The sequence below is a fragment of the Vitis vinifera genome, chromosome 16 (assembly GCF_030704535.1).
Source record: "Vitis vinifera cultivar Pinot Noir 40024 chromosome 16, ASM3070453v1".
Taxonomy (NCBI): Eukaryota; Viridiplantae; Streptophyta; class Magnoliopsida; order Vitales; family Vitaceae; genus Vitis; species Vitis vinifera.
Genome location: NC_081820.1, coordinates 25,867,571 through 25,887,011, shown reverse-complemented (window position 1 = coordinate 25,887,011; position 19,441 = coordinate 25,867,571). Strand labels below are relative to the sequence as shown.

The following is a 19,441-nucleotide window of genomic DNA, read 5'->3' as shown; positions in this document are numbered from 1 at the left end:
ATCAAATTGTCCAACTTTGTATGATGAGGTTAGAGAGATGGCAACCCCAGTTGCAATCCTATTGTTTTGGTCAAGGGTTTACTTGTTATCTATCATGCTTAAGGTTAATCCCCAACATGATAAATCTAGACTTAATGATAAAACTTATGAAATAGTTTTATGTTGTTACCTTTTCTACAAAAAGAAAATAAGAAACTATTAATTATTAATTTTATCAAACTTCTATCACATTTTCTAAGAAAAATAGGAAAAAAAATTCATTAATATCTTGTTGTTTCCTTCTTTTTTTCAAGATAACAATGGAGCTACTCCAAAGGTTTCAACTTTTCTATGCTTTCTCTTTACTGTTGTCTTGACAAAGTCTCACTTTGTCCACCCTGCTAATAAGCAAACATGCCATTGGAGTGATGATATTGGCCCTACTAGGGACTAGATTTTTATTCAACTTAAGAGAAACCTAGCCATAGAAAGTGCATCCACACAAAGAAAGAAAAAGGAAATGTCTTATCTTCAAAATGAAGGGGCCAAGTGAGAGAGATGCCTATTACCCCCACCCAGTAAAAGAATGAAAAAGAAAAATCAAATGAACATGACATAAAAGATAGTAAAAGGTTTGGAGACTAGAATTCAATGAATTATAGCTCATTGTATCATGTGGAGAGTTAGGCTATAAACTTGTTTTTATGCTAGCGAAACATAGTGAAGCATTGAAAGGAGAGTTTTTTAAATTATTGATACATAGGGTAGTCAATGGATGACGAGGATGGCTGATGTTAGCAAATAGCTAAACAAGAAGCTTAATAGTAAACCCCTTTCAGATATATGGCTAGAGGGACTAGTAAGATGAAATCATTAAATGAATCTTTGTTTCTTTGATGGGGATTGCATTTTTTTTTCTTTTTCTCTGATGGAACTTTGAAGTTACATTATATTTTGAGAAAACCAAAAAAACATGAAAAACTGGAGAAAAAAAAAACACTCGACAAACCTCCTAGCACCCAAAAATGAAGGTATATTAAAGTAAAAGTAAAATTTTTTGGTTATTGTGTCTTTGATTAAATGATCTGTAACTTGAAAACCAAAAAGAAACAAAGAAAAAAAAACAAAAAAGAGAATGATCAACCAAAAGAAAAAAAAAAATGAATCCCAAATAGTTAGTGTGGATACATTGAAGCCTCTTCCACCAAATCAATTAGGTGAAATATGGGTTCGAGGGCAAACATGATGTAGGGCAAAGTTTGATCAAAAGTTTGTGTTAGTTCCTCTTCGCAACGATTTCTAACAACAGGTGACCTTATCTGAATCGCCCAATTAATTAGGTTCCATTCAAATCGAACCATCTTAATTAGAAAGGAAACATGGTGGTTAAGACATCAATTTTGGTTAAAATCAAATTATTAATGTTTTAATTTTGCCTTGTATTGACTTGTGAAGCCAAACAATGTATTCCTAATCAGACTGCTTAATCTCACAAGTGGCTTGCCTTGTGCTGTGGGACCTCCTAAGCTAACCCTCATCTTGCTAACATCTGATTTGCCAAATTAGGCAGATTAGACCAGTCAGACCTATTATAACATATAACTGAATACCTAAGATCCAAAGTTTGATTCTTTCAATTGGTCTTTCAATTAGAACTCTATGACATATGTGAAATATAAAACTGCTTCTGAATTTTGTATCTCTTTGTACCATTGAGTTTCAAATATTCCACATTAAGGAAAATGGGTTCTCAATAAAAGAGAATGAAATAATGGTAAGATTTTCATTCTCGAATATTTATAAGCCAATCTTGGCTATTACATCTTGATCTGTAGCTAACTCTCTTGCCAATTTGGTTGGAGCTAACTCTCTTAGGATGTGAATTGCCTGAGATATGATGGCCTCAAATGACAACAGAAAGGAAAGGAAAAACCAACCAGAAAGAAAAGGAATTTGATAATTAGTAAATTGGCAGGAAGAAAAAGAAAATGCATTCAACCTAGTAGATAAAATTAGTAAAGTGTCTCTCTTATAAGCATAAGAATTTCCACTCAAAGAACAAATATCAAGCTTATGTCAATCAACTGAATTAAAAATGTAAAAATGAGCCTAAAAAGTCAATTCCTGATTTTTAAGAAGTTAGAAAATCACAAAATTGCATTTGCCCCATACATGAGATAACAAGATATGTATAGAAGTAAAAGAATGGTTGGTGAAAAACAGATGTTGAAGTCCATTTAAGATTACCACTTGAATTTTAAGAAATTAAAATTGAGGAAGGTAAATTAGGAAGCCTTTTCCCTCCAAAATTGCATAAACCCCAAAACCTATCCAATGTTTCTCCTGAATAGCAATTGTACATGAGATAAATATAATCAAATGACATGATTTTCAACATCTGAATTTTCAGATATTTGACAAAATGCTTTTAGTCCATACCCATTAATTTCGATAAACTTGATATTCATTTTTCCCCTTCTTCTTAGTGTTTACATGAAGAACAAAATTAGTCCAAGGGGGTTACTACTTTGATGGATTCAAAATAAAAAATAAATAAATAGATAAATAAAATGAAAAAAAGAAAAGAAAAAAGAAACAAGATTAAGATGAGTCAAAGTGTAGCATCTTAATTAGGAAGAACTTTGTTCTATCTGAAGCTTCCATAGCCTTTGATTTCATTAGGTGCAGACAAGGCACTATAATAATAGTAGACTGCATTGAATTTCATGTCACTAAAATTTTCAACTTCATCTTATGCACGGAAGACAAAAAAACACAAAAGAGAAGGGACACGAGCAATCATTGCTTCCAAGCTAAGCTTCGATGCACATGAAAATGGAAAGAAGAATAAGAGTGCAGAGATGGGGTATGTGAAAGTATGGTGAGGGATTGATACTCATAATAATTAGTAAATATATACCAGGGAATCCAAACACAAACCTTAACCCTAACCCTAACTAGAAAAAGAGAGATGAGAGGAAATAGAAGTGATGAAAAGAAACCCAATTTGAAATCAAAGAAAGAAAGAAAGGAATAACAGAGTGTGAAGCCGTGGAAGGAATCGAAAGAATACCTGGAAGATGTGGGCGATGAAGTGGCTAAAGAAATTGGTCGTTGAGCGAGTTGGTCATTGATCTAAGCCCCCTAAGTGATGAGGATGTCAGTGATGACAAGAATCTACTTGGAGAAATATACAGTGATGAGAATGGGTATTATGGCTTTGGAAGAAGAGTTCAATGGTCTCAATGGTGGCTAAGAAGAGTGAATGATAAAAGACATGGCTCTTAGTGGGTCCAGCAATCTAAACTGAGCAGGAGAGATAGTGCTTATATAGTGGCTCTATGGTCGCGGACAAGCCCATGTGATTGTGCCTATTAGGCCATATATTTCTATAAGAGTTTTTATAGCAGCAACCTATTCATTCCCCAGCTATATGAGCTTTTATAGTAGCGATCCATTCCTCCCTCAGCCATAATGATGCGGGAATTTCTAATCTGTTGCGGCTTATACAAGTATGATACTATATATATGTTTTCGTTGTGGATTTTGTTGACCCATTTAAAACTATGTCACAATATCTCACTTTTCTTGTAGGTACATGTGTCCAACATTTCAAACGATGCCTTACCATGTGAATTTTCTTAGCAATAAATGAATATTTGTCCCTGCCTTGGAAGACTTTGACTCCTTACTAAGAAATGTGATGAAGGGAAGAAGTTATGAACTTTTCAATTATAGATTTCTCTGAAAAAGTGTGTTCTATATTTCAAGAAAACAATAAATAACTTTTTTGACCAAATAAGATATTATTTGATCTTGTTTGTGAAGGTGCCTTGGCAGCTTCTTCAAGTAGCCAAGAAAATTCAATCTTTAAGATTCTTAATTTGAACTATCATCTCAAGAAAAAGCCAAATATTATGTATCATGAATGTTAAACACATGCAAGTAATGAAATTATGTAAATTAATGCCATATTTAATGGATGGTATAAAGTAGAATAAAATATTAATGAAATATGATATAGTTTTTGTACAAAATTATGTGCAAAGGGTTACTTCCGCATAAGCAGATGAAAAAGAAGAAGAAAATTAACTAAGAATCATCATGATGTCACCCTCATAGTTGAAAAGAAGATGAATACAGGTGAATAGGAAATCACCTGTAAGCACCATCTGATCTATTGGAGCACTCGTAAAACATAATAAACTTATTAGCTTCTTGTATTCTTTTAATATGAATGGGGTACCTGCATCACTTCTCTTCATTGAAACTCTTCTACACAAACAAATTCATGGTGAGTGCCCATTTCTTATGTCTTACCATCGCTTTATTCCTCCTTGCTTTGAGCTTTCTGAGTAAAAGGAAACTAGGATTTACACCATATTATGTAGAGTAAAAAAAACGAAAAACAAAAAAACAAAAAACACACTAGACAAGACTCCTAGTACCCAAAAATGAAGGTACATTAAAGTAAAAGTAAAAAAAAAATTAATATCGTTTATTTGATTAAATGATCTAGAACTTGAAAATCAAAAAGGAACAAAGAAAAAAAGAAAGCAAAAAAAAGAATGATCAACCAAAAGAAAAAAGATGAATCCCAAATAGTTACTATGGATACATTGAAGCTTCTTCCACTAAATCAATTTGGTAAAATATGGCTTCGAGGGCCAAACATGATGCAGGGCAAAGTTTGATCAAAAGTTTGTGTTAGTTCCTCTTCGCAACGATTTCTAACAGCAAGTGACCTTATTTGAATCTCCCAATTAATTAAGTTCCATTCAAATTGAACCATCTTAATTCATTTAGAAAGGAAACATGGTGGTTAAGACATCAATTTTGGTTAAAATCAAATTATTACTGTTTTAATTTTGCCTTGTATTGACTTGTGAAGCCAAACATTGTATTCCTAATCAGACTGCTTAATCTCACAAATGGCTTACCTTGTGCTGTGGGACCTCCTAAGCTAACCCTCATCTTGCTAACATCTGATTTGCCAAATTAGGCAGATTAGACCTATTAGACATGTTATAACATATAACTTAACACCTAAGATCCAAAGTTTGATTCTTTCAATTGGTCTTTCAATTATACCTCTATGACATATGTGAAATATAAAACTGCTTCTGAATTTTATATCTCTTTGTACCATTGAGTTTCAAATATTCTACATTAATGAAAAGGGGTAATCAATGAAAGAGAATGAAAGAATGGTAAGATTTTCATTCTTAGATATTTATAAGCCAATCTTAGCTATTATATCTTGATCTGTAGCTAACTCTCTTGCCAATTTGGTTAGAGCTAACTCTCTCAGGATGTGAATTGCCTGAGATATGGTGGCCTCAAATGAAAACAGAAGGGAAAGGGAAAAATGAACCAGAAAGAAAAGGAATTTGATAATTAGTAAATTGGCAGGAAGAAAAAGCAAATGCCTTCAACCTAGTAGATAAAATTAGTAAAGTGTCTCTCCTATAAGCATCAGAATTTCCACTCAAAGAACAAATATCAAGCTTATGTCAATCAGCTGAATTTAAAATGTACAAATGAGCCTAAAAAGTCAATTCCTGATTTTTAAGAAGTTAGAAAATCACAAAATTGCATTTGTCCCATACATGAGATAACAAGATTTGTATAGAAGTAAAAGAATGGTTGGTGAAAAACAGATGTTGAAGTCCATTTAAGATTACCACTTGAATCCTAAGAAATGAAAATTGAGGGAGGTAAATTAGGAAGCCTTTTCCCTCCTTCAAAATTGCATAAACCCCAAAACCTATCAAATGTTTCTCTTGAGTAGCAATTATACATGAGATAAATATGGTTAAATGACATGACAAAATCTGAATTTTCAGATTTTTGACAAAATACTTCTAGTGTTTACATGCAGAAAAAGTAGTCTACGGGGGTTACTACTTTGATGGATTCAAAATAAAAAATAAATAAATGGATAAATAAAATGAAAAAAAATGGAAACAAGATTAAGATGAGTCAAAGTGTAGCATCCTAATTAGGGTGCAAAATGAAGAGCTTTGCTCCATCCAAAGCTTCCATAGCCTTTGATTTCATTAGGTGTAGACAAGGCACTATGATAATAGCAGACTGCATTGAATTTCATATCACTACAATTTTCAACTTCATCTTTTGCACGGAAGACAAAAAAACACAAAAGAGAAGGGACACGAGCAATCATTGCTTCCAAGCTAAGCTTCGATGCACATGAAAATGGAAAGAAGAATAAGAGTGCAGAGATGAGGTATGTGAAAGTATGGTGAGGGATTGATGCTCATAATAATTAGTAAATATATACCAGGGAATCCAAACACAAACCCTAACCCTAACCCTAACCCTAACCAGAAAAAGAGAGATGGGAGGAAATAGAAGTGATGAAAAGACACCCAATTTGAAATCAAAGAAAGAAAGAAAGGAATAACAGAGTGTGAAGCCGTGGAAGGAATCGAAAGAATACCTGGAAGATGTGGGCAATGAAGTGGCTAAAGAAATTGGTCGTTGAGCGAGTTGGTCATTGATCTAAGCCCGCTCAGTGATGAGGATGTCAGTGACGACAAGAATCTAATCGGAGAAATATACAGTGATGAGGATGGGTATTATGGCTTTGGGAGAAGAGTTCAATGGTCTCTAATGGTGGCTAAGAAGAGTGAACGATAAAAGACATGGCTCTCAGTGGGTTCAGCAGTCTAAATTGGGCCGAAGAGATAGTGCTTATATCGTGGCTCTATCGCGGACAAGCCCATGTGATTGTGCCTATTGGGCCATATATTGCTATAAGAGCTTTTATAGCAGCAACCCAGCCCATGTGGTTGTGCCTATTGGGCCATACATTGCTATAAGAGGTTTTATAGCAGCAACCCGTTCCTTCCCCAGCTATATGAGCTTTTGTAGTAGCGATCCAGTCCTCCCTCAGCCATAATGATGCGGGAATTTATAATTTTTTTTTTTTTTTTTGCTCAATTTACCATTTGACAACATACATGAAACTTTTTCTGAGAAAATTCCATTCATATGCTCTACTACCCTATTTTTCTTTTTATAAAACAAGAAAATGAAAAACTTGTTTGAAAGCTATTTTTTGAAATTGACTATTTCTCCAATAACTTAATGTTGTAGCGTTAAGTTGTCTTTTTAATTATTTTTAAGTTTAAAATAAGAAATAAACATTCATAGCCATTGGTATTGTATTTTGTTCTTTTTTCTTGAGTTAATATAAATATCATTTGTAAATATAAAAACATTAATTATCAAAATTTATCTAAAATTAAACAAAATTACTAAAAATACTTTTTATTTTTGTACATAGATTTCAACAACCAATATTTATCTAATTTCAGATATTTTAATCCTTAATATATGAAACTACCTAGAGAAGAATGAACAAGTGGTCTACGTGATTATCCCCAACATTAAATTTCTATTTTATCTATAAATTCAATTAATATTCCAATATCAACAATGGTCAAGTCTTCATCAATCTCATGCACATGATTTCTAATTGCACAAATAAACATAGTAATAATAGCAATTCATATAAACAAAAAGCTCTAGCCCAAATAGTTTGTGTTGACCATAAAGTTGCCTCCTCGGCCAAATTGGGCTCTGATGATGGTAGGCCTCAAACGTGTTAGGCTAGCCCAAACCCAAGCTAGCTAGCCCTACCCTGCCAGCTAGCCCATGGGTTTGCTGGGCCTTTAAGGACCAAATACTGCATATTAATTCTAGAGACCCTGTCTTTAAAAACTAAAAATCTGATCTGCAAACGGAGCCCTTTCAAGAAAGGCAGACCCTAAAAGTAAGAAAGTAGGAAGCAATTGGACAATGTTATTGTTTCTTTTTTTGTGGGGAGGATGGGATTGGGAATGCTTATGCTTCAGTTACAAGTCATAGTTTATTTTTTATGATGACCACTTAGTATATATGAGGAATTTTTAAGAAAAACATTATTTCATGTGCTCAATTTCTTTTGAGGTTTTTGGATAAAAAACTGAAGTTAGAAACTCCTAAAACTAAAGCTATATTTAGTTCTTAGAAAATTTGAGAGAATACGATGAAAATAAAATAGAGAAAAAAATTAAAAAATAAATTTAAAATTAATAAATTATATTTATATGTTATTTTAAACTCATTTTACACTTTTTTTTTTCCTTTCCTACACGAAGATAAAGACATGATATTCGGGATTTAACCTTTGAATATAATTTTTGATAAATTTAGCTTAATTCCCTACTATCCTTTCCCTGCAAACTAGCGGCATTACATGCATCATCAAACGTAGTGCTTCATTTTTCAATTTGGTGGCCTTTATGGTCACTTAAGCAAGACAAAAGCAAAAAAAAAAAATTCCTTCTCCCTTTCTAGAAAATACACTACCTACTTTTCCATAAAGATGAAGCTGAGTTGAGAAGGTCATGACCTCTTCCCTCATCTAGCCTATTCCACATTGCTCATTGTAAAAGAATTAAAGTCCTTCAAATGCAAAGAAAAACCTTCAAAAGAATTGACTCACTGGATATAGAGATAAAGAATTTTGCAGTAGGGTAAAGAATAAGAAGAAGAAGAAAGAATGATAATTTATAGTTTTCATTACTACCTTAATAATTTTCAACTAGAAATTTTTTAAAAGAACTAAGAAAATGTTCCAATGTTTTTTTCATTATTATATAAATAATTTTTCATATATTATTAAAGAATAAGGGATAAACCCTCATTTTACTTTAATAGCTTAAAAAGCTAAAATTTATCAAATATTTTTTTTTTAAAATCCTACAATTCTAAATTTGTTTTAATTTAGTCTTAATTCTTTAGAATTTATATTTTAATTTTGTGTCACTTTTTTCATTGAAGAAGTGTATGTTTTGTTTGGTATATCTCCAAGTAATTATTATTTTTGTTTAAATTATTGTTATATTTATGGAAACATAAATAAGGACACGAAAGTTGTAAGAAGAAAATGGAATAAAAATAAATAAATAAACTTATAATAAAATAAGTTTAAGTAAAGATTTAATAGATGATAAAGAAGAATTAATTTATCAAATAAAATTAGAAATTCTGAAATAATGGAACAAAAAAATTTAATAACAAAAATAGTTACAATGATTGCTATGCTTATAATATAATTAATTACTACAAACAAAAAAAATTAGAAAAACACAAAACAAGGAAAATAATTATCTTATTGGGCTGCCATGATCAAATTAGGTCTGTATCAGGCCTAACCCAGCCTGACTAGCACATGATCCAAGCTCTGCCTATGGACCTACCATTGGGCTTGGCCTAGTGAAACAGAGTAGATTGTTCCATTGATTTGATGTTCTGGCCTAAATGCAGTTAATCTTAAACACATGGAGGAACCCTCAGACCTCTCGGCTAAGACAAGCTTATTTGCAAGCTCCTTAGCCACTGGGCTTTTTGTTGTTTAGGTTAAACAATATGTACCATATATTGAGAGAGTTTGAGTCTATTATTATTATTACATAATCTATTGAGTCCATGTTTTTTTCCTTTCTCAACGATTACTACATGGTCACATATCATATGGCTCATTTCTCCCACAATCTAATATTTTTCGTGGTCTAGTACATATGGTCCATTGGTAATTTGTATTGATAAATCCTCAAGATCAAGCATTCACCTGACTCTCTAGCTCCTTTATTGTTAGGATACCTGCCCTATCTTCACCATTGATATGGTGTCATAACCAAAGTGCTACTTAGCTAGCAGCAAATCCAGTGTTTCATGCAAGAAGTAAACACATCGAAATCGATCTCCATTTTATTCGATGCAAAGTTCTCCAACGAGCCTTCACCATTCAGTATAATTTAGTCATTACATAACTAATTAGGCTTACTTCTCAATCCAATAAAAAAGTGGTAAAGGTAAAAAAGAAAAAAAAAAAAAAAAAAAAAAACAAAAGAAACTCTATATGGGTGTAGTGGATGGGACTCTTATTTCCAAGTTTCCTAGATCTAATTCTATTACTATTTCGTGCAATACTTTCTATCTTGAATGTGATGAACATTAGTTACTCTTAGTTGATTGAAAGGTGATCTATAGAGTTGTGTGTAGCTGAACTATAAATTGGGTTGCGAGAATATTCTTGGACATATTCATTAAAATTTAATACACAAGAAATACATACATGGGAATAAGAACTTCTGGAATCTAACATCAATTGAGCCACTGGTATAATCATTTTATACAATCATATGTTCAATTAACAGAAATATAAATAAAGATGCTATGATGTTGAACAACTACAATATGAATTTTTATTAAACTATACATTCATAATAAGTTGAACATATAGACAATTATTTTTACTCTAGTTCTGAAATTATTGCCAACTCTTGTTGAAAAACTCTACCTGGCTTGCTCAAGTTTGTTGGAACTGTTGAAGCAAAAGGGTTAGGAGGCATGGTTAACTTGTCTCCTTCTCCTTCCAACATTTGAACCACAATTTTCATGGAAGGACGATCCACTGGACACCACTGAATACATGAAAGTCCCACAATTGCTAATTTCTTTGCAATCTCAACATCTCCTTCTTCTTCAATTCGAATATGCAATTCTTCCCCTATATCCAAATGATTATAAATCCATTCTGGGAAATATACTTGGCTAGTACTCTCTACACTAACATCAATGTTCTTCCTTCCTCCAACCATTTCAAGTAACAACATTCCAAAACTATAAACATCTGACTTATAAGACACATTCCCAAAATTCCTAGATAACACTTCTGGAGCGATATAGCCCATTGTTCCCCTTACAATTGTCATAGAGACTGCACTTTGTTCCTTGGAGCACAATTTGGCTAAACCAAAGTCAGAAATCTTTGGATTAAAGTTGTGGTCAAGTAAAATATTATGAGGTTTGATATCAAAATGAAGGATTCTTTGATCACAACCTTGATGAAGATACTCAATTCCTTTTGCTATACCTATAGCAATTTCTTGAAGTTTCTTCCAACTAAGTGAATAGTTCTTGACAACTTTTGAAAATATGAACTTCTCCAATGACTCATTTGGTAAGTACTCATAAATTAGAGCTCGTTTAAATCTATCAGCACAAAATCCAACTAAACGAACTATATTAACATGGTGGATTGTACCCATTGTTGCTACTTCATTAATGAACTCTTCCCCATTTCCTTGAGAATTGTTAAGGATTTTTACTGCAACAAAAACTTCATCTGAAAGCTTTCCTTTGTACACTGTTCCATATCCTCCTTCCCCTAATTTATCTTTGAATTGACTCGTAATCCTTTTAATATCAGCATAGGAGTATCTTGAGGGCTTGAGAGCTTCATAGTCTTCTAGAAACTTTTTAACCTTTACTCTATTATCTCTTTCTACTTTATTTGAGCTATAGACTCGATAAGCCACAACAATTACTAACATGGGAAGAAAGAAACCAAAGATTGCACCTGCATAAATAAAAAGAAGAAAACTTAAACTTTTTATTTAAATAAATAGGTAAAATAACCAAATTAAGAATCTTTATCTCTATAATAAAATATGTATAAATAGAATATTACCTGTCACAATTAATTTCTTCGATACACCTATAAAAAATTAAGAAAAAAAAAGTAATTAGCTTGTTATGCTCTTGGAATTAATAAAAACATGCTAAATTACATGTTCATGTAATATGATTTTAATCTAATTAATTTTATTCTAGGCTTCAACCTTATCTTTTTGGGTCCCTTTCTTGTATTCTATGGTTCATTTTTGAGGCAATACCAATTCTGCTACTTACTCTATCCTAACTTGTAGTGGAAATTAAAACATACCCTTCTAATCCCTATTATGTATCATAGTTTTATGTTTCATAATACCGTATTGTCTTCATGACTCCCTAAACACAAATTCATCCAATTTTATGACAAAAATAAAAATAAAAATAAAAATGAAACTCTATGTAAAAGGAATGTGAAGAAATCTCTATCCTTATTCTATACCATTATATACAGTGATCCAATTGGTAGGTACGATGACACTTGGCGATTCGATTGACCATTAACATCGAACTTCTCATGTTAGGTATAAGGGAAAAGTCATCTATGTGGATAACCATTAAAACTAGAAAATGAATATCAATTGTATTACTTTGTATTTTTAGGTTCACGTCCTTGGAAAAATAAGAAGAAAATAAAGAAAAATATTAATTGTAAGTAGGTAGGAAAGAATCCATTATAAAAGAACTTTTAACATTTTTCTTTTATTTCTTTAATTTTTCAAAAAACTAAATCCAAATAAACATTTAACTCTTTGTTCAATAATTTCCCTTAATTTTATTGAGCGCTAAAAATTCAAAGAAAGAAAAGAAAAGGCCTTAGTTTGGATCCATTAGTTTAGCTCGATGTTTTGAGGTGAAATGCAAGAAAAACAATATATTACTTTAACCAAAAATTCATCTAACAGGAGTTTTAAAATGTAAAAAATTATTTTCACTAATTATTTTAAATTATTTTTTCAGATTTAGAGATTATTTTATCCCTTGTAATCAAATTATTCTCCTTTCTTCTTCTTCTTTTTTTTTTTTTTTTTTTTTCAGATTTTCAAAATCCCAATAAAACGCAAATTCAATCAGCAGAATTTATCAGCTCATATCCTTTACAATGGTTTTTTTTTAATTCCAAAATGGAGCATTTGTATATTAAATCATAGTAGAGGATATGAGGTGAGCATGAAAGATGAAAAGAAGATGAATAGAAGATGAATGGGGAATTAAGATGCAGTCTCTTTACCTTTAATACATTCAGTTTCTGGTTCCCTGCTATTACTCTTCTTCAGTCTGCATATTTTTCCTCCTTCTGGGCAGCTTCCACATATTGATTTCGACCACTTCAAAGAAAATGCACTTCCATTGAACATAAAATCCCCATAATCTCGATTACCTGGAGCTGAAGCGTTGTAAAGCCTGCGGCAAGAGGATAGATCCGTATATTGGACAAGTCCGTTGGAATAAACAGCATAAACTGGGTTACCAGGGATAGAAAGGCAAGGGATGGACTGAAAACGAGATGATTCTGTTTTGTCTGAGGAACAATTGAACAAGGTGAAGTCCCGTTCAAATTTGAAGAGGAAGGGGGAGGCAGCTAAATTGAGGTTTCGAAGCTGTCTCGCAAGGCAATTATCCGGGTCCTGGACAATGATTTCCCGGGATTTGTAAGCTATTTTCTTCACCAAGAGCTTTACCGAAACTGGCAGGTCTAGCATGGTCTTATTATTCTCAGAGCAAGATAACTCAAATCCCGGATATCCACAGTGGTGTGGCTGGTGTTTTAGACTGAAAGGGAACCGGATGAGTGGACCCTGGTCGCCACAACCATTCGATGTCATGCACTCATCTCGGCCCCCTCTCATCTCCACAAACAAGGTCAGAAACAAGAACAAAAACAAACAGAGATATCGATCCATTTTTATGGAAGGAATTTGTGATTTTTGCCAAGGACAGAAATCTCTGGGATAGGAAAGAAAGAGGAAAGGGAGATACAAATATCGCGAGGAGATTAGCCTGAAAATTTATAGAGAAGAATTGTAGGAAGGAGGATTACTGCGGTGGTACATTTTACTAATAGATTTTCACTTTATAACAATGTCCTTTCACCCTGTATCACATGTATATGTTTATTTTGTCTCTTTCAAAATGTAAGTATTCCATTTAATTTATACATATGTAAGTCACATTACCTACTCTAAAATTTAATAATACTTCATTTATTATAATTTAAATCTAAATGGACCATCCTCCTTAATTTATTTTGTATGTTTTTTAAAAATCAAATTTTGAGTTAAAGTAGGCATTTGATTAGAAGAAATAAAACTTAATATACAAATAATAAAAAACTATATAAAACATATAGAAGTTTAAATTATTGGAAAAATGGTAACTTAGCATGATACCGTACATAATTCATTATTTGTACAAGGTTAATTTGGTATACATTATGGCCATGTCGAGGAAAGTTGCTAATTCAGTAGTAAGATCCTTTTTTATAAAAAAAAAAAAATTAATTTCAAATATAGTGATTCTTGATTTTCATTTTCATTATGCTAATTCAGAAGCCTCTAATGATTGAACCTGATCATGAACAGAGGGTGGGTATGCGTTTCTTCAATGTGAAGTTATCCACACAGAGAAAAATCAAAGTAGTTGACTATAACAGTCAATAAGGCTCATTTCACACTCTTTCACCTTGCAGGAAAATTGGGACCGCAAGCCTGTTGGGGGATAATTTGATATCTCTCTCTTAAATTAAACATAAAACTGAAGAGTTCCAACTCCGTATCTCTCTCAAATGTTATGATGTTTAGAGAAGCAAAACTTGTGGCGTTAGCGCTCTTCCACACTTTCTTGCTTGCAATTTGTGCTGTTAATGGAAACCAGACTTGCAAACCCTCTTCTTGTGGAGAGATTCAAAACATCAGCAACCCTTTCCGATTGAAAGGTGATCCATCTGGGTGTGGTTATCCTGATTATGAATTGGTCTGCGAAAACAATCGTACTATGGTAAACCTGGACCATGGGAAATTCTATGTTGCTGATATCAACTACGATCACTATACCATTCGGGTAGTGGATCCTGGGGTCGAAAACGGCAACTGTCTCTCAACTCCTCTGTATTCCTTGTCATATTACAGCTTGGGTTCATATGATACAAATTGGGAGGAAGTGACCAATACAACGGTTTTGATGAACTGCGAGCAGCCAATAAGTGATGGCAACTATATTCCTATCACTCCTTGCAACAGAAGCAATGTGACTTCATCTTCCTCACAAGCATATGTTTATGCACTAGTCGGAGATTTATACATGGAGGTGGGAGAGATTAAGTATTCATGCACCATCCTCAGGACTATTGCTACTCGATTCTTGAAGCACGGCAATCTTTCAATGTCAGATTTGCAAGAAGTGCTGCTTCTGGGGCTTGATCTTTCATTTTTTGGCCGCTGCAAAAGCGAATGCGAGGTGAAAGGGCTAAACTGCTTGCTGGATTATAGCAATTATACCGTACAGTGCACCAAACGTATGAGCAATGTTTATTTTTATCCATTCATGCATTTATTTTGCTTGCAAGCATAAGTCCCTTCAACATTTTATAACTAATAATATTTGCTTAATTGGTTTGATCTTGCAGCTCGGAACTTTCTGAAATGGTTCTCTCTCTATATCAGTGAGACTTTGGGAGTTTACTTTTATTATCTTTCATGTTCATTTTTACTTCTATTATCTTTCTCATGTTAAATTCAATTTATGTTGTTTTTCTGTTAACAGGATCTATATTAGGTGTGGACCGTTTTATCGAATGTAAGGCTTATTAGTTCCATTTGTTGTAGAAGAAAGATAGAGATTTTTTTTTTTTTTTTTTTTTCATTCCATTAATTTCAACATGGTACCTGTGGGCTGCTTAATATCATTGTCTAGTTGGCAGTCACATAGAGCAAAATGCAAAAGCTTCTTCTACTTTTACCATTGACCATATTTACTGAATTTCAACCTGCAGACTTCGGATATCTTTCGGATGGAGGCGTAACAACTTTACTTGGTAAGGCTTTGAGAAGTTCTTTATAATAATAATAATAAATTATTAATTTGATGATAAAATGAAATGATAATTTATTTTGAGATTTTTTTTTTTTTTTTTTTTCATTCCATTAATTTCAACATGGTACCTGTGGGCTGCTTAATATCATTGTCTAGTTGGCAGTCACATAGAGCAAAATGCAAAAGCTTCTTCTACTTTTACCATTGACCATATTTACTGAATTTCAACCTGCAGACTTTGGATATCTTTCGTATGGAGACATAATTGGTAAGGCTTTGAGAAGTTCTTTATAATAATAATAAAAAATTATTAATTTGATGATAAAATGAAATGATAATTTATTTTTGGAGTTCACGATAAATGAATAAAATAAAGAACTGTTATTATAAATTACACATTCAATCCCACAATAGTCAGTATGTGGTATGTGCTTAATTTTATTTTTAATTTAAATATATATAATAAATTTCTAAAAATTTTAAAAATATTATAAGACATTTAAATTAATCAATAGTATAATAAATGATTGGATTTTTCGTCCACTTAACTAATAATAACTATGATGATGATTATTATTATTAATATTACCCTTTCTCTTCTATCCTATCCATCTCTTCCTAATTTTTAATCAAAACCAATAGCAGTAATAATATTTCTCTTCTATTTGTTTCCTGCTCATTTTAAATCTATCATATGTATGAATCTTTCTTTTCTTGAACTTAATAATTTTTGTTCCTCTCATATTTGCAGCTGGGGCAATCTTGATATTTCAACTCATGGGTAAGGCTTCCAGATCTCAATAAGTCTATAATTGCACACGTCTTATACCTCTTTTTGCCTGGCACTTTTGGAATCCTTTCATTCAAGATAAAAGCCGACAATCAAGTTTGGCAATGCATTTGGTTGTACAAAATGAATCATAAATTGAAATTCCAATTTGTGAAATTCAGAAATTTTCTTTCAAATAAAATTATTATTATTTTTAAAAAAATTTGTGATGTATTTGATTTCAAATTATTCCCAGATTTGTTAGAGTACAAGGAAATTGAAGAATAGAGTTGGAATTTGGCATCTAATTTCATTCCTTAATTTTGTACAACAAAACAAATTTTCTCAATTGATTATTCCATCCTTTATGTATATCATGCTGTCACCCAAAAGAAAAAGAGTCACATGACCATGTTTGAGTGGAAATCCAAAACCTAAGATATAGGTGAAATGACCTTTTCAAAACTAATTTTATTTGTTGCATTTGATGATTGAATGTGGTTAGATGATTATAAATCTTCCTCTGACGTTTTTCATATCTTTAACATGTGATTTATATGTAGTCATGATCATCATCGGACGGGCTGTGATTGGTATTTTGTGCCTCTTTGCCTATTTAATTTACAAGTTTCGACGGAGACACTTATCATTAGATGATGATATTGAAGAATTCCTACATAACTACCAAAATCTTCGACCAATCAAATACACATATTCAGACATAAAGAAGATGACTTATAATTTTAAGCATAAATTGGGTCAAGGAGGTTTTGGCTCTGTGTACAAAGGAAAACTACGAAGTGGCCGCATTGTAGCTGTAAAAATGTTGGTTATGTCAAAGGCTAATGGGCAAGATTTTATCAATGAAGTTGCTACAATTGGAAGAATTCATCATGTTAATGTGGTGAGACTTGTTGGATTTTGCATACAAAGATCAAAATGGGCCCTTATATATGACTACATGCCCAATGGATCTCTTGATAAGTTTGTTTTTCTTGATCAAGAAAACAACATTCCTTTGAGTTGGGAAAGATTATACAAGATTGCACTTGGAGTAGGACGTGGGATCGAATACTTACATCAAGGGTGTGATATGCAAATTCTTCATTTTGATATCAAGCCACACAACATTCTTCTCGATGAAGACTTCACACCAAAAGTTTCAGATTTCGGTCTTGCAAAATTATACTCAACAGATGAAAGTATTGTATCAGTCACTGCTGCTAGAGGAACCTTGGGCTACATTGCTCCTGAATTGTTCTACAAAAACATTGGAGGTGTATCATTTAAGGCTGATGTTTATAGTTTTGGAATGTTGTTATTGGAAATGGTGGGAAAAAGGAAGAATGTGAATGCATTTGCAGAGCATTCAAGTCAAATATATTTCCCATCTTGGATTTATGATAGATATGATCAAGGAGAGGACATGGAAATGGGAGATGCCACTGAGGATGAAAAAAATTATGTAAGGAAAATGGTGATAGTTGCACTATGGTGTGTACAAATGAAGCCTGTGGATCGTCCTTCAATGAGCAAAACATTGGAGATGCTTGAAGGAGAGATTGAACTATTGAAAATGCCTCCTAAGCCAACTCTATGGTCTATCGAGAATCATGAGCAATCCATGGTAGAGGTACCAATTTCATCATCCAATTCCATGGGTACAATCAGCTTAAATGGAAGGTAGTCCTACTCCATCTAGTTGCTTATTTTGTAATCCAATAATAATGTGTGATTGTGTCTTATGTGTAAGGTTTCTATGAGATCAGTGTACGTAATAAAATAAAGTTTCTACTTCAAACAATAGTTTGGTTCCTTGTAAGAAAGGTTATGTACAAGTAATAAAATATCATTTTTAGATGTTTGAATAGTGTTCTTGCTTGCCCGTAAAATTATCAAAGAAAATCCTCCATTTCCTTTGAAGTTCTATTTTTTTTTTCAAGTATTCTACAAAAATAATTATTAGGGTTGTAGATGTTCAAGTAAGTTATTTTGTTATAACTTGTTGCTAGTAGTAATCTGGGCTTTCAAGGAACAATAGTGCCAATTACAACATTTCTTTTGTAAGTAATTCCATATAGTTTTCGTTAGAGAAGTGTCCTTGGGCCCTCTAAAGGTTACAATTACATTCTTGGACATTGGATTGCACCATTCCATATATGGTTCTTCAAATTAGTGGACACTTTGATTTCTCCATTCATAGATTTCTACTCCTTGTTGAAATTTAATTAGGACTTTGATCTTACCCTTCACACTTTAAATCAGGCTCTCAAATCAAAAGTTGCATTTTAATAGAGAAAGAATTAACAAAGAAGGAACAATTTGAGAGCTCAAACCTTTCCTTGGTATATGTCTATTACTATAATTCATTATGAGCATAAAATTGTAAGAGTAAATAAATATTCAAAATTTTAAAATGGTCTCCTACAACTCACACCCTTTCAATAATTTCTGTGGACCATTGTACATGTGGTCAATTTTGATGCTTTATTTATTGAATATGACTTTTCAAATAAAACCATCGAGTCAATTTTCTTGACACTAAAAGTAAGTTGGTCCTTATATTTAAAGGACTATTTCTTTTATCTTTAGAAATGTGAAATGTGCTAGATGTGATAGGACCATAATACTACATGAATTATGCTGATAATACCATACATTTTATTCCAGTACGTATCTATGAGTAATGTCTATTTTAATTTATTTATGAATATATTTTGCTTGCTAGATTTCCGAAGCTTCACTCCCATTAAATATAGAATATGGGGAATCTAGATTTTCCATGAATTGGTCAAAACCTGTGTGTGGAAATTGTGAAGCAGAAGGTGAGAAATGCAGGCTGAAGATGAGTAATGGCATGTAATCTGAAATTGAGTGCATAAAGAAGCCAGAAAAAGGTACGTGCTACACAATATTAGCCCATGCCATATTCCTTTGCACCCTGATATGGAAACGAAAAATTTGACATAATTTCATTTTATCTATTCGTATCTTAATATGGAAACATCAAAGACCCCCCCCCCCCCAAAAAAAAAAGCCCTGTGGGAACCATGGCAATGAACACAAAGTCATAGGCTTCAGTCCAAGAACACCACCTAAAATTAATCTGTATGGCATCATCACGTGATAGATTAT

At 32.5% G+C, this 19,441-nt stretch overlaps 2 protein-coding genes across 4 annotated transcripts; one reads left to right on the top strand and one right to left on the bottom strand.

Annotated features, from left to right (window-relative positions):
* Window positions 1-10,233: 10,233 nt before the first annotated feature.
* On the bottom strand, window positions 10,234-13,500 carry LOC104878313 (rust resistance kinase Lr10-like). Of its 2 annotated transcripts, XM_059743338.1 has the most exons (3): window positions 12,737-13,500; window positions 11,525-11,551; window positions 10,234-11,413 (listed from the first exon to the last, which is right to left on the bottom strand). In XM_059743338.1, exons 1-3 carry the CDS (start codon window positions 13,407-13,409, stop codon window positions 10,305-10,307), a joined length of 1,809 nt encoding a protein of 602 aa, XP_059599321.1. In that variant the 5' UTR covers window positions 13,410-13,500; the 3' UTR covers window positions 10,234-10,304. The 2 variants fall into 2 exon arrangements, with proteins under 2 accessions (XP_059599321.1, XP_059599322.1); XM_059743339.1 differs by lacking the exon at window positions 11,525-11,551.
* A 697-nt stretch (window positions 13,501-14,197) lies between these two features.
* Window positions 14,198-18,166, top strand: LOC100252944 (rust resistance kinase Lr10-like). Of its 2 annotated transcripts, XM_010648468.2 has the most exons (7): window positions 14,198-15,019; window positions 15,131-15,166; window positions 15,268-15,300; window positions 15,497-15,538; window positions 15,773-15,805; window positions 16,289-16,318; window positions 16,870-18,166. In XM_010648468.2, exons 1-7 carry the CDS (start codon window positions 14,296-14,298, stop codon window positions 17,991-17,993), a joined length of 2,022 nt encoding a protein of 673 aa, XP_010646770.2. In that variant the 5' UTR covers window positions 14,198-14,295; the 3' UTR covers window positions 17,994-18,166. The 2 variants fall into 2 exon arrangements, with proteins under 2 accessions (XP_010646770.2, XP_059599318.1); XM_059743335.1 differs by lacking the exon at window positions 15,773-15,805.
* The last annotated feature ends 1,275 nt before the right edge of the window (window positions 18,167-19,441 follow it).